The 15537-nt window shown below is 37.7% G+C and overlaps 1 protein-coding gene and 1 long non-coding RNA gene across 2 annotated transcripts in view; both read left to right on the forward strand.

The window, feature by feature from the left end:
• Positions 1-1870: 1870 nt before the first annotated feature.
• On the forward strand, positions 1871-2737 carry LOC134792182 (uncharacterized). Its single transcript, XR_010144398.1, has 3 exons — positions 1871-2060; positions 2199-2549; positions 2672-2737. It is a non-coding gene; the product is annotated as an uncharacterized LOC134792182 (long non-coding RNA).
• A 5101-nt stretch (positions 2738-7838) lies between these two features.
• LOC134792165 (probable cytochrome P450 304a1) overlaps positions 7839-15537 on the forward strand; it is a 28726-nt gene continuing 21027 nt past the window's right edge. Inside the window, exons 1-3 of the mRNA XM_063763399.1 lie at positions 7839-7973; positions 9610-9858; positions 11761-11933. Of these exons, the coding sequence (XP_063619469.1) occupies positions 7880-7973; positions 9610-9858; positions 11761-11933 (516 nt within the window). The 5' untranslated portion in view covers positions 7839-7879. The remainder of the gene's footprint in view (positions 7974-9609; positions 9859-11760; positions 11934-15537) is intronic.

The following is a 15537-nucleotide window of genomic DNA, read 5'->3' on the forward strand; positions in this document are numbered from 1 at the left end:
TTTAAACATCAAACTTCTATGAAATTATCACGTATAAATAACACTTGCACTGCGTGGGCTTTCAAAATCGAATCGCTGCAGAGTTTTCTTGGTCAAACTCTAAGTTTTTTTAATGTACTTCTAATGCAATATAAACCGCATTAATAGGTTATTAGTGTTATTTCTCTACTTTAGCTGACAAAAAAATATAAGTTATGAGTCAGTTATTAATATTTTCTACACGTCTTGAATTTTGGCCGAAGAAACGTGTAAAGAATTTAAAAAAGAAAATCTTTTCGATTACTGTATTTAAAAGAAAAAATATTTTAGTAGAACTGGGATTCATGAGTACCAAATCTTAACTGACGTATCTGCGCTGGCTGCAAGGTTGACGAAATATAAACTTAGCCGATCTCTCAAACAAGTCTCAATCGGCTTACTTTATATTTCGTCAACTTTACCTTTGTTTCCAAAAACTGAATTCTAACTGTCATTTGCTATAAACGTCTTCCAAAATTATTTTCTCGTAACAGGACGGGATCAGAGGGGCTACCGCGAAAACCGAAATTCGCAAATTGCGGGGATCTTACTCTTTTACTCCAATGAAGGCGTAATTAGAGTGACAGAGAAAAATGCCCGCAATTGACGATTTTCGGTATTGGCGGTAGCCCTACTGGTTGGTCACCGATCCGTTCAAAAATATACATAAGTACTGAATGCAATTAATACTTATAATTAGAGTCTGGCTACTGAAATATTACACAAATGTTTGGCGGGAAATTCAAAAAATCTTGAGCTGGTCACACTTTGTGTAGTAGGAATTATAGTTTTGATACTAGAAAATATTTTTGATTTTCTGTGCACACGTAAGGTACCTAAGGATATAAGTTAAATATACGTTGACGTGCATTCAAAGTCAGCTCACATAATTTCTACCACTATGTATAGTACAGTCAACGATAAACACATAATGTTAACACTTTCTCACCATATACCATTGTAACAAGGCGAAAAATGAAATGTAGTGTAAATAAAACCTAGCTCGATGATACCGTAATATTCATCCATCACAAAAAAAAACATAAGTACTATTGCCAAATATGCTAAATGCTAAGTATCAATATATTTATAGAGCACCAACCTCCTAATTTGTTTACATTTGTTGAGGAGTTGTAAACATTGCAGTTTTTCGTTATAAAACGCTACACATCGACTTCGCACATTGTCGTAATTATTTACGAGCTTAAATAATAGTTTGCGAACCTCACTCAGTATAGACATTATTAATAATTTAAAATAAACCCCTTATAAACCGCAAACAATTTGAATGAATGACATAAATTGACAACTGAATTTTAGCTTTTTTTAAAAATCATAGACAATTGGTGATACAACAACGAAATATCTGTCAACAATTTTTGGCTAGCCAGACTCTATATGCAATTAATACATATTAATTCTATACAATTAATACATAAAATGGTACTTAATGAATAGGAATCTTGTGTATATTGTTTCGACGAATCAGATACTCTCAATAACATCTATAGATGAGGCCATAGCTGTTAATAAATATTAAATGACTTTATTATCTCTATACGCCTTACTAACTCTATGTGTCCTATTTGAAAAAAAAACACAGCGACAGTGAAGAACGGAATTCTTAATTTAAAATTTTCAGATAATCTGCAACAATAAATATGATTCTTACTGAGCACATTGAGCTGTCCATTGGTTGGAAAGCCCGTTCGAAATTTAAACTTATTGCAATATAATAATCTAGAGATCTCCCGCCGTCTCCATGCTTGTTTAAGTTGGGCATAGACTGGGCCCGTAGCCAAATTACATTCGCTCCTTATCGATTCGATCTCTACGTTCGCGAGCGACTGGTCGATAATGTTTATAATAACCTAGCCAAGAGGCAATCTTTTTAGTTTTCGCTCATTCTATGCGCCAAGTCGGTAAAAATTAATTTTTGTCTGTGGTTCTCGTTCAAAACCGTCAAGAAACATCATCTGTCAGCTGTCAAGAGTGTCAAGTGAACAGCGAATCTAATTTTGGAGAAAATAATTGTTTTATCGGTAAGCAAATTAAATATGTTGGTATTTGTTTAACTTAGTTTATCACAATTCCGTGATAAAATAACTCTATATAGTGTAATATTTGAAGAGTGCGTTGTTAATTGCATATAATTTTGACCTAAAGTTTAACAATTTCAGACAGCCGTCGTCCCCGCAGCCCCAACCAAGGCGGCGACGCAGCCAGAGCGGGCAAGAGCGGCTCCGCGGGCTCTTCTTCCACGCTGAGAAGTCCTCGCCAAGTTGGCACGTACAGTCAGAGCTGCCGCTGCAATGACGCCTTCATGGCAGTTACCAGTGCTAAGGACGTGCACTGCTGGCTTACTTGACCAGAAGAGACAATACTTTAAGCGTTAGTATTGATTCAAACCGTGAAGTGAAATTGTGGACAGGTTTGCCCGAATCAGTGTAACCTCAGTGAATTCATTTACTTCATAGACTTCAAACATTTTCGAAATTAACAAAAGTCAAGCGGACATTGAATACATAGATGTTATGCATTAGATTTATCTATTAAGATCGCCGAGGACAGGAACACTTGGAAAAGCATGGTACATCGCGCAGGAAACTCTTCAAACTAGACACGACCTTCAGCAATGAAGATGCCGACTAAGAAGATGCATTAGATAAGATAAAAGCTGCCTGTGAAACCAAAACTAATAAATCATATTGTTACTTAATATTATTTTTTTATTACCTACCTGTCTTTGATTTTTGTTTACTCAGTAATAGAAATACCTAAGTGAGTGAGGCGTTAAAAATGAATTAAACACATCTTTATTATTTATAGTCAATGGAAATTTGGGAAGGTAATCTCACCCGCTAAGCTACTGGCTGTTCATATTTAACCTTTTGTATGCTCCTGTCAAAAATTTGTAATTTATATATCAATCATAATTGAATAAAATAAAATAAATAAATAAATAAATATTGGGGACATCTTACACAGATCAACCTAGCCCCAAACTAACCAAAGCTTGTACTATGGGTGCTAGGCGACGATACACATACTTATATAGACAAATACAAACTTATATACATAGAAAACACCCATAACTCAGGAACAAATATTAGTGTTCATCACACAAATAAATGCCCTTACTGGGATTCGAACCCAGGACCATCGGCTTAGCAGGCAGGGTCACTACTCACTAGGCCAGACCGGTCGTTTTACAAAGACAACTTTTAAAAATTAATGCATTTTTTAAAGTTGAATATAGGTAAGTACATGGGAGCAGATCTGCTCCTAAGCATACCAAAAGTTAAGGTGGTAACCACCATAAATAAATGACACAATGATTGGGTTAAAAAGTTAATTTATTTTATTGAAAATCTATTAATGAAAGATGCAGCAGGTACTTTTTGCCAGCAGCATGAAATCAGTAGCCAAGCATTCTTTTCTTGTTTGTACATATATTATGTACAGTGTATTAAAATAGTAAAACAACACTCAATATATTTTTGTGGTTGTACATGTGACATAGTTTCTTCCCTTGACCCTGACTTTGGAGCACCATAAAGTATTGGTTCATATGCCAAGGCTGCAATGAATATCCAAGTCACCTGAAACAAAATGAATGCTTAGTTTTTCAACAAACTCTGTAACATTTGGTTATAATACTTATTCTCTACCAGTCATATGACAAAAAAAAACCAAATGTTTTGTGTAAGTACATGTTATGATTATCATATATATAAAATTGAAAAACCAGTACGGGATAAAAAACGAGGGAAGAAGCGAGATGGCGCCTTACAAATTTCTAAAAAAGTTTTTGACACGTTTCTCGAATACGACGCACGTATGATAAGAAAAAACTGTTCAAATCAATTATCTAAATATGGCAATAGAACTAGAACGTAAAAACTACCGCTTTCGACGCGTATTTAATTTACAAAAAGGAAAAGAAATTTTCATAACAATCTTTATTGTATGAACATCGGCTATTTCTCGGCAACTCTCGGTTCGTTTCGTTTCGGTGTAAAGTAATCTAAATTATGTTTGTCATGTCGGTATACAGTTATTCCTACGTGTTTTTATACGAAGTAATATAAAAAGTGATGTCAACCTCAACCTTAGTGTACGCCCATACGAGTGACTTATGCCAAATATGACATCAATCAAATTAATATTATCATATTATTAATAATTTGTATTTTGTTGTTTTAAATTTATTTTGAGTTATATTATTCGGAGTCAATTTGAATTCACAGTCAATCAAGTCAAAAAGAAATTCGACTTCGGCAAACATTGCCATTCGTCCGGGGAACGGGCTGCCGAGATAGGCCAGAAATACAAAGTGGATACGTTAATATGAAGTCCATCAGTTCAAGGGATGACTTTAGAGATAGGTATACTTAATCAATTTGGAAACTGTTTTCTCGCGTAATACGATACGACTCGACCAGGTAAGATTTTTCTTCTTGCTGAAAGTCACCATCAGTGGCCTATTTTATAAAGCTACAAGTTACAATTTACAAGCGGAAGTCTCGTTCTAACACATAGGGTTAGAAAGAGACTTCCGCTTGTAAATTGTAACTTGTAGCTTTATAAAATAGGCCACAGATATATCGGAGTGGATGAGGTATTCACAAATATCTGAAGTCTGAACAATGTAAATTATAATGTAACTTTAAAGTGCATGTTCAGATATTTTTGAGCGACCTTGGTGGCTACGATGTATATCTAATGGCAACTACACATTCATGAAGCCAATGTAAAGTCAGTATGAAATAGATCAGGCTAAAGTAGCCAAATATATCGTAATATAACTTTGTTGCCATAGAAATAAGGATGTGTTCCGATATATTTGGGTATTGGAGAGACCAAAGCGGCTTAGCTTCAGTGGCTCGGACACAGAGAGAATGGGAGAGGATCTTGCCGTGAAGAGAGCGTACTTGGGACAACGAAACGGGAGACACCCGATTGGACGTCCTAGGTACCGCAGAAACGACGTCGTTGCTCAAGACCTGCTCAACCTCGGCCATAGCGACTGGCGAGAGCTATCGCAAGACCGAGAAACATGGCGTGATCTGGTATCGGAGCCCAGGACTCTTTTTGGATCGTTGCGTCACCGTAGTAAGTATTGTTATGTCCAGAAAGGAAAATGGGGACTACCTATGTTTGTATGAAAAGGCGATATATGGGCGGTGGTCGTCCGAATTCGTCTTAAGGCGGAAATTAATCTAATGAACATTTTTGCTGACTGGACTGGGCTTATAAAAATAAATAATAATTTTAAAAATACAATCTTGCCATCATTTTATCTTATCAAATGACATCGTTTATTGAGAAATTTGCGAATTAATTTATCCAAATAACGGTTACAAATAAGAAGTCCCTATCACAGAGTTATGAACACTGGCAGGGTTGAATAGGTACATAATAATGTCGGTAATTAACGAAACATAAGACAAACTCTTTATTTCATTTACGCGAGCGGAGCCGCGGGCCCGCCTAGTTTTTATATAGTGTGTAGGTACAGTCAGCTGCAGAGAAAAGGTACCACCACTACATAGAAGTTTGTATGCAGGGGTGGGACCTTTTCTCTGCAGCTGACTGTATCTGCGCCTGCCAAAAGAAGTCATATACAATGTTTCATAATATGAAAAAGTTTCATTAATATGGTTGATAATGTATATGTATGACAACAGCCCGTCTGGCCTAGTTGGTAGTGACTAGTGACCCTGCCGGTTAAGCTGATAATCCTGAGTTTGAATCCCCGGTAAGGAAATTTGTTTGTGTAATGAGCACAGATATTTTGTACCTGAGTCATGGGTGTTGTCTATGTATTTAAGTATAGTTTGTCAAAGGACTGTCTCATTTCAAACAAAGACAGAGAGAATCATACTAGCTTTGTCATATACCAGTACTAGCACCCAAAAGATAAGTATGAGTATAGTTTTCCTGGTTCTTACTGACTGACAAATTGGTTTCACCATCTATATATAGTTATCTAAGCACCCTAAGTACCCACAACACAAGTCTTCTTGAGCTTACTGTAGAGTCTGACTAGAAATTGTAGAAATTAAAAAGTAGCAACACTGTAGTCTCATCCCTTTCAAATCAATTTAAGAAAATGGGATGACACTACAATATTGCTAGTTGTTAGTGACAATAGTGACCTTGCCTATGAAGGTGATGGTTTTGCTTCCCGGGAAGGGCATTTATTTGTGTGAAGAACTTTTGTTCCCGAGTCTTTATCTATATTTGTAAAGCCTTTACCTATATACCTTTGCCTTTACACATTCAATTCACTTTCCTATTGAAAAACAAGTGCTTGCCATTGCGCATATGGGTACCAAATTTAATCTACACCGTTCATCGGTTTATATTTGATGACGTAACAGGAACACATTAGTTATTTTAGCATTAATAACATATTTTATATACTTATTAGTAGGTATAGTAGGGATAAGTTATTGACTCACTCTTACCTTTGTAGGGACATTGTTTCGTGTTGCATTTGTGGGTGCATAATCCATTTTTCCATGACACTGTCACTATAGATAGGTAGATATTCAGCGCCTCGGTCACATTGGATCCTTTGGGTGAAATGCTGCGTACGGCCCACAATCCTTTGATCGTAGCATACATGATAAGATCACCAGCTAAGGGCAGTCCTTTCCTAAGCAGTTTCAAGTTTCAATAGAGGCGATTTTTCAGACGACGCCTGCGTCTAAGCGACACTTCCGCGTTGTTCGCCGCCCACAATAATGTTGAAGTATGCTTTTTATTACAAATTCTAATTTACAAACACTATTATTCGGTATTTTCTTGTGCTTCGGTAAGTTATCTGCAAGGGGATAGCTCGCGCTACGTATCGACACCTAGGAGGCGATAACGCTTGTCAAAAGTGTCACTTGGCTAGACAATGTATGACAGATGTCGAATCCCGGTAACGAAAGTTTTGCGTTTCGTTACAACATTGCAACTTGGCTAACATTTTGTATTCGTTAATATTTTTCGACAGACTCATCTACGGTACCTGTCATTCCCATACATTTTTTATCGATTCGTTAGCGATATCTTTTTTCGAAATGCGTTTTGGCTAGGCCCCCTGGTCAGCTGCCTGTTAGCTATAGTTTTCGCGAAAATCGCCAGGACAGAGGTGAAAATTTTTGTATAAAAACTTGCAACTTTAAATGCATTTTTTATGGAAACTATTGCACTCTAAAATGAAGTCAAAATCAGTCCATCGACTCAATTTTTTGCAAGCTTTCTAATGGTACCCCACACGATTCTTACAAATAAAAAAGAATTTATCCTACCCCTCTCAACCCCCTAAATTTGCCCCTTAAATAAGAAATAAGCAGTTTTGACTTATTTATAATATGAGTGGTGATAATTGCTATAACTGTTCCAAATTTTAGGTATCTACGTCAAACGGTATCTGAGAAAAACGCATTTAACTGATTTTCAAGACCGAAGTGATCCCATAAATGTTCCGTGAACAAAGTTTAGTACGGAACACTAAAAAAACGATCCAACAATCTTCCAAAATCACCTTTGTATGAAAACCCCTCTCACCCCAAATACGAGGCACTACGTGGTGAGGTGGGGTTTCCTCTTTATCGTCAAAGTTATGAAATGGAACTACCCAAAATAAAATAAAAACTAAAATACAAACGTCCGGAACACTTATTATATACACCATTCAGTTTTCATATGTAAAAATAAAATGTTATCGAGGTTTGAATTTCAGTTTTGACCCTACTCACCCCATTTTACGGTAACGACTTGATACAGATAATTTTGATAAATGCGAGATAGTTCACAAGTAATCAGTCGAGCAGACTCAAAGTCGCACCGCGCGCGCCTCAAGATGTTCGCGGAAATCGTGGCCGCTGTGCTATTCCCGCTCGTTCTGTTTTATATGTACAAAAGCGCGTTTAAGAAGCCTGATAATTTTCCACCCGGTAAGATAATCTAAGAACACTTTATGTAGGTAGTTTAATGGGCTTCACAATCTGCATTCTAGGCTCTACCGCTACCATCTTCTCTTCATTCAATTCAAGTTTAAACGCGAGCGCCCTTAAATTATTTAGTCAAATGTAACGTTAGGCATAATTAACCTTTCCCAAAATATTGCATGTAATACGATTTACATCCCAATAGAGAGCCTGCAGTATTTTTATTTGGCTGGTATTTAACTGATCACCAGATACACCAGAGTGTCCAGAGTCACCCAAAAATAGTCAATCACCACCAAAATATAGCTTAAGAGGATATATTAGCTGAGCCCCTTCTCAGATTTGAGAATTTTAGGTAAATATCTCTGTCACGCTGACGGGGATGGCTACTAAAATTAGTGCGAAAAGGACAACTGAAGCTTAGGCGAAGAAACATTTTCCTCCTCCTAAAGTAAACCAATCGTAACGTAATTTTGGGAATGGTTGCCTAGTCTTGGCAACACTTTACATGAAATGTTTTTGGTGGGATAAAATTTACTGTTTGTTGACATCTGCCCCCACACAGGAAACTCATTCAATTGTTGACCGTATTATTTTGTAACGATATTTAAATTCAAACTAGTTTTATACAACGTGTTATTTAATAAAAACAAAATGCGTTACATTATGGTTTTACGTATCGCTAAAAAAACAAACAAGTGAATAATACTACCTAAAAGGTGTTCTCGTAATAAAACGTAAATAGTACATTATTGTCGAGGCTCGGAAGTAGCTACTTGCAGGCTGAGGATTCGTTTTAAACGGACGACCTTGGGAGTCCGTTTAATTGAATCCGAAGCCAGCAAGTAGCCTTCCAGCCGAGTCATATATAGTGCTTTTCTCAAAAATGGTGCAACAAATATAAATATCATAGAAATATTTTACAAAAGCAACGTTCTTACGTATATATTTTCACAGAAAAAAGTAGAAACAATTGAAAAAATTAGCTTTGCCGCCTTTTTATTTTTTTAATAAAAAAAATAGAACTGTATTTTTCTGCCGAAAATACGCCAACCTATTTGAGACAGCTAAATAGTCGCGGTACTAATCATCTGTTTGGCTGTTTAATGGGCCTGTGCCTTCATTTGATATGGCCATTTCAACTTTTAAAAAGTTTGGAACTCGACAAATAATGGAATTTGTATGCAACATTGCAGTCCCAAAATCGAGACTGCAATGTTTTTAACTTTTTAATTTTTGACTGACCATAAACTACGCGCTTCGCAACCTATTTTTTAAACGGCAAAGTCGACTTTGCCGTCCATTTTTGAGAAAAAATATTTAAAAAACCTTAAAAGTTGAACAGTGATGTAGGATTAAATACAATCGTAAATAAAACGTGAATATGTAATAGGAGAATAAAGACACAGAAAGTAGAATAGGTACTTGGGTACACCTAGGGAAGAAATCCTCTATAATATAGAAGAAAGTGTATTAAATATATTTAAGCTAATATCAGATAAACTTTTCGATTTGTACTGATGGATTGAAAAAAAGTCAACCAAGGGAAAAAGTCAATAAAAAACTGTCCTCTTTATAAATTCGATTGTTATGTTATGAACCTCTTATATTATCTTATCATTTTTATCTGCATCTACCACAGGCCCGCCAAGCCTCCCAGTGTATGGAGCGTATTTCCTGATCTACGCCATATCTCCGAACAACTTAGCAGGAGCCTTCATCAAGCTTGGCCGCCGGTACAAGACGCGGCTGGTCGGCTGTTACCTGGGGCCTTTCCAGGCGGTGATCGCCAACGGCCCAGCCCTGGTCAAAGAAGTCCTCAACAGAGAGGAGTTCGATGGGCGTCTGGACATCATTCTTGGGAGGCTGCGGGCTTTCTGGAAACAGCTGGGTTAGTATCTCGACATTCGTAACGTTTCACGTATTGGTCACAAGCACAAGATAGGTATTGGGCATTTTTTGTCCCGCGCGAATTTCGATGCTAACTCTGATCATATGATCTGAGCTAGCATTATAAGTGGATTCTTACACAGATTGCCTGATTCTTATACAAACAGTGATTAGTCCATGGTAGTGGATACTTATTCTAAAGATCCAACTAAGTACCTTACGCTTACGTTACATATTTAGTTCACGAAGAAATGGGCTTTTAAGTAATTTATAAAGTCCTCATCACGGACAGTTAGTTGCAGTAGTTGAGATCTTACAGTTTGAGAGCGGCCAGCTTTCAGTCAACTCCATAGTCTACCTAAATAATAAGGCCCCGTTCGCACGGCAGCTTTTTCAACGCGCGTTAAAAAAGCGTTTGAATGACGCAAATGGATAACCATGTATGTATTCACACGAAGGCGGTTTTTAAGCGCGGCGCTTTTTTATCGAGCACTGTTCGATTTTCGGCGTTGAGCGTTGGCGTCAAATTGAATAGAGCATACGGAACTCCGTGTATCTGTTCTCACAAGCGTTAAAAAAGCGCCGGCGCTGCTGTCAGTTGGCTGTCAAGTGTCAATTTTTGGTGTCAATCGTCAAGATTATTATTAGTTTCACCTTAAAAATGTCAACTTTTGCTTACAAATTCCTGAAATATTCAAGCTATATTCAAATAATACGTCGTAATAGCAAATAAAGTATGGCTTTGCTGAGATGCGTACGTGGCAGTACGACTCGCAAGTGATTTTTAAGCGTTCATATGAACACAAATATTGGAAACGGTAAAAAAGCGCCAACGTCGGGTTTTAACGCAACGCTTTTTAAGCTGTCGTGCGAATGGGGCCTAAGGTTAAAAATTAACAGATTATAATGGTTCCTAGTTCCACCAAAGAAAAAACTGTAGTCTGTGTCATAACGTTTCTTCGGGTTTGGCATATCGAAAGACATATTTTTAACGATTGCAGCGCCATCAGCGTTAATCTTTACGCGTTTATCCTGATTTTCAATCACCTCAACTCAAGTCAACTCCTTATTCGCTACGTGCACGACTGTCGCACAACCTAGCATCTGCAAATTCCAGGGGAAAACGTCAAAAATTACCCAACATCTTATAAAACAACTCCATAACTCAAAAACTACTAAACGAATTTTCATATGATTTTAACCTATCAATAAAGTGATTCTTGCGGAAGGTTTAGGTGTGTAACTTGTTAAGGGGCTCCCCACGCCAATGACCTTCGATCTGAATCCCTTCGTTTTCTATTTTTTTTTGTAGCTTATCATATTAACAGCAACGGTTTTAAGCAATATAGTATCCCATATTTAGTTCAAAGTTCATTCTCTTCGAGATATTTGGCATCAAAGTTGAACAATTTTAAGCTAAAATACTGGTTTTCTGGCCATAACTTTTGTGTTAATTAGTTTAAAATTAAAACGAGACACGTTTTTCGAGACGTCAAAGACGAACCCAAATTCAAATCATTATCTTATCTGTGGTCGTGCACGCAAAGGGACGTCAAGTTGTGCCAACCCTAATACTTAATTGCTCGGAGCAGGCGTGGCTCACTCCGCGATTTCGTCGCTTTGCTATAGGTAGCTAAAAGTACATCCGTTCCACACCAATTTTGGTGGCTAGCCATAAGCCGCGCGTGGCGCTGTCGCCACCTAGCGGCCATACCTGTCCTGATTGTAACAGACGCGTTTTGTTAGAGAGCGAGTCTTCTGTACCTAGTACTATTATTTATTCTGTGCTCGGAGCAATGCTGAGCCGAACGGAGCGAGCCGAGAAAGCCCGAAAGGAGGAGTGTCCCCGCTTTGACAGAACTCTGCAGTAGAGGTACTAGAATCCTTGTATGTTTGATTGCAGGCATATTCTCCACAGACGGTTACTTCTGGCATACTCAGCGGAGGTTCTCCCTGCGCTACATGCGCGATTTTGGGTTCGGGCGGCGCTGCGTCGAGCTCGAAGATGCCATCACCCATGAGATCAAGGAGATGATCGATATGAGGATCAACGGCCCGAGGAACGACGATGAGAAGGTAACTAAGTTTATTTTGAATACTTTTGCTAAACATTTTACAACAAGCCTCGCCAAACGGTAACGTTCGAAGGCAAATAACATGCGCTCGTTATTTTGAACTTGATATTTATTTTGATGGTGATAAAAAAGTTTTTATTTTTATTAAGTATGAAGGTATTTGATATCAACAAATTAAAAAGGGCTGCTTGAAAATACACTTTCATTAAAAAAATACCATATCATGCATGGCCAGAATTTATCGTGTATCTACACTCTACTCTACAGTCTTTACTCGTAGTTATATACCTACGTTCTACAAGGTAAGTAGGTAACTGACGTTGTTCAAAGCTCTTATGTACTTAGACTACCTTACCCTACCCAACTTGGCGCTTATTATAGGCAAGTCACCACTGCTGCTTTAACAAGTTTAACATAAGGTTGAAGAGATCGATCATTAGCCGATATTAGCAAAGTTACCAAAATTGCAAAAAAATATAATAATAAGCAAGAAGCAAGTATGTATAGGTAGGTAAGCAGGTAGGCAAACAGATCGGGGAGTAGGTTATTAACTCGCTAAAGTTGACTTCACTTATATAGGTACCTACTATCAAAGATAGTTAATATTTTTATGTTTTTAATGAACTAATTTAGATAACTTATCGGTTTAACAACATTTATTAAATATAAACAGTAGGTTGCGCACGTTTATAAGTATTTACATTTGCGTTTTTAACGTCGGCGACCCAGACCTCATTGACCTAGGAGACGCACATTCAGCGTCCTCAAAATGTAACTTTTATATAAATTCAACTCAAGTGAAATGCTTCCAAGGTGCTGAGAGAATAATTCATGAATAGGTAAAGCCTGACCAGATGATCATTGTCAAGAGGGCGCTATTACTCTCATGAAAAAAATATTTGAATTATATTTTTGCTATAATTTTTGACATAATACTTTCGCCTATGTATATATGATGACCTATCGTAACATAATGCCTACAAAACTACTTTGAAAATCTGAAGATGTTGGCATTCAATTTACTTAACTGAAAGTTATTCAGTTTGGTGGTGATAGATTTCGACGGCAAATCACTGTTAGGCCAGTCAAATTAAATCCAAAAAAGGGTCGTTCTCTCATTTCGTGCAAATCGGTGATGTTCTCTCGATTTGTAAATTTTCTTTTAAATGGTAAATTTTTGGGTTTTCATGCATTGTGGATTCATTTATTGACACTTTTATGCTAAAGGCACCTTCGTAACCTTATTCCTTTTCATTTAATAAGACTGATGGTAATGAACTACGCGCTGGTAATGAAATGGGCATGGATGGTAATTTTATCAGTGGAGGGTAATGAAACAAACTTATGAAATCGCAATAAAAAAACTTTAGTTAACGAAAATTAACACCATTAATATAATGAACAACATTAAAATCACGTGTCTTAAGCGCTGTGCAGACGATCAAGCCGACTTAACAAATACTCCGGCTTGACAATCGCGACTTATGATTTACCACCTAGCTTGTAGCGATTGTCATGCACAATTTACGTGATTGAAGACGTATTTCGTATTGTTTATTTATTTAATGATTACACAGCACTACATCAGTCTTGTCACCAACACACTGAGAAACTACATACTTTAATTTAAAATTAACATCCAAATACACTCGACTGCCAATCCATCCACCGTAGCTCCATAAACTCACAAAATCTCAAGCACTCATGAGTCAACAGGAGATGCACCAGGAGAAGAAACCTATGCAACCTATGGAACCGATCTTTGGGGTTTAGCTGCAGACCGTGATCGCCCTTTTATAATCCAAAATAAGTCGTCCGGTCTATGTGCCGAGTACCGCCCGACGAACGCGTCCTAACGGTTCCCTCGCTCTTTATATTCGAGGTAGGAAAACTAACCCGGCGGAGTAGGAGACACTTTTCCACCTCTACTACGCGTGAGTCGTCAAGACGAACGCAGGTACTAGTAATACCTAGACACAGACTTGCAAAAACAGGTAACTTCTTCCAAATTATAGGTCCACGCATCTATAACAGGTTACCGACCGATATAAAGGATGTTGCTTCAGATCTCATTTTTATAAAAAAAACTCAAGTATTTCCTGATCCAAAAGGCGTTTTATTCGGTCAAGGAATTCCTAGAAGGCTAACGAATGTTTAATGGAAAGCTATTATTATTATTCCAACGTATTGGAACGGGGTACAACTATTTTATTGTCAATTTAATTATTATTTCCCAATGTTTACAATGATACCTACTTTTAATTGTATATATTTCTGACATACCTATTGTATAATAATAATGTAAATTACGCATCAGTGACAATGTATGATCGATACAAATAAAGAATATGAATATGAAGCCTAAGGGTTATATTTCTAATGTCCGGTACAAAAAGTCTTACAAGCCTCTCTACTAGTTCAAGGCAGCCAGAGTCTCCACGAAAAGCCCAACAAGCTAAAAGTAGTATAGGCTTAAGTTGTGCCTCACCTCCAAAGAAATGAAGCCCAGGGTTCCTAAAATAAATATTTTTTGGTAATACATCCTAAGGAAATTCTTTTGGACCTTTTCCAATAGTAGAATGTACGTTGACTCGTAAGGGATCCAGGCTAATGCTGACACCTCCGACTTGCTTCTGACCAGAACATTGTAAAAAACTTTTATGGGGCAAGGTTCATGGAATTCTCTGACGTTGCTAGTGACAAAGCCTAATCTACTGAAGCTACAGTACCAAGTGCTTTGATATGGTCGTGAAATGTTAGCCGCGTATCGAATATGACCGCAAGATCCTTTACTGAGACGACTCTTGTTATTACAAGAGTCTATTGATCTAAGAGTCTATTGGCTCAGGTCCAGGAAAAAATTGAGCAAGTGTAGGAAATAGGGCTTGATTAAAACTACACACTTGACACTTAGCCGCATTGAAAATCAGTTTGTTATCCCGACTCCATTGGAACAGAAATGAAACATCCTCCTGCAGCAACTTACAATTCTCCTCCTTCTCAACTCAATATACCAATTTAATATCGTCGGCGTAGAGTAGACAACGAGCGTTATGGATAACCGAGGGCAGGTCAATGACCATTATTCCAAATAGGAAAGGCCCCAAGATTGAATCTTGGCTGTCACCAGAACGAGTATGGTACGGATCTGGTACGAAGTGGCCATGCTGGTCGTTGCGTACTGCGGTTGATCACGCAGATAACTGGCAAAAATGTTAAGCAAATGTGGATTGAACCCAATAGCGTCTAGTTTGTGTAGGAGTACATCGTTACCCACACGATTGAAGGCTTTTCGGAAATCATAATACAGGACGTCTATCAGGATACCCATATCCAGATGCTCTGAGATGGTGTCAACCAAGGTCAGGTTAGTTTTCACAGACCGTTTCGCTCTGAAACCATGCTGAGTGTTGCACAGGAATAATGGTTTCACTTGTTTCGACAACGTGCCATGGAGTATGGACTCAAAAAGCTTTGCTAAAGCTGAAAGAAAAGAATACCTTGACTTTGGGATCGGTCTTACCCGTGAAATCTTCCAATGGTGAGGATATGTACTGGTGGAGATTGGTGGTGGTACCTACGTACCAGATGAAGCATGGAGTGTA

Source organism: Cydia splendana, chromosome 7 (genome assembly GCF_910591565.1).
Source record: "Cydia splendana chromosome 7, ilCydSple1.2, whole genome shotgun sequence".
Taxonomy (NCBI): domain Eukaryota; kingdom Metazoa; phylum Arthropoda; class Insecta; order Lepidoptera; family Tortricidae; genus Cydia; species Cydia splendana.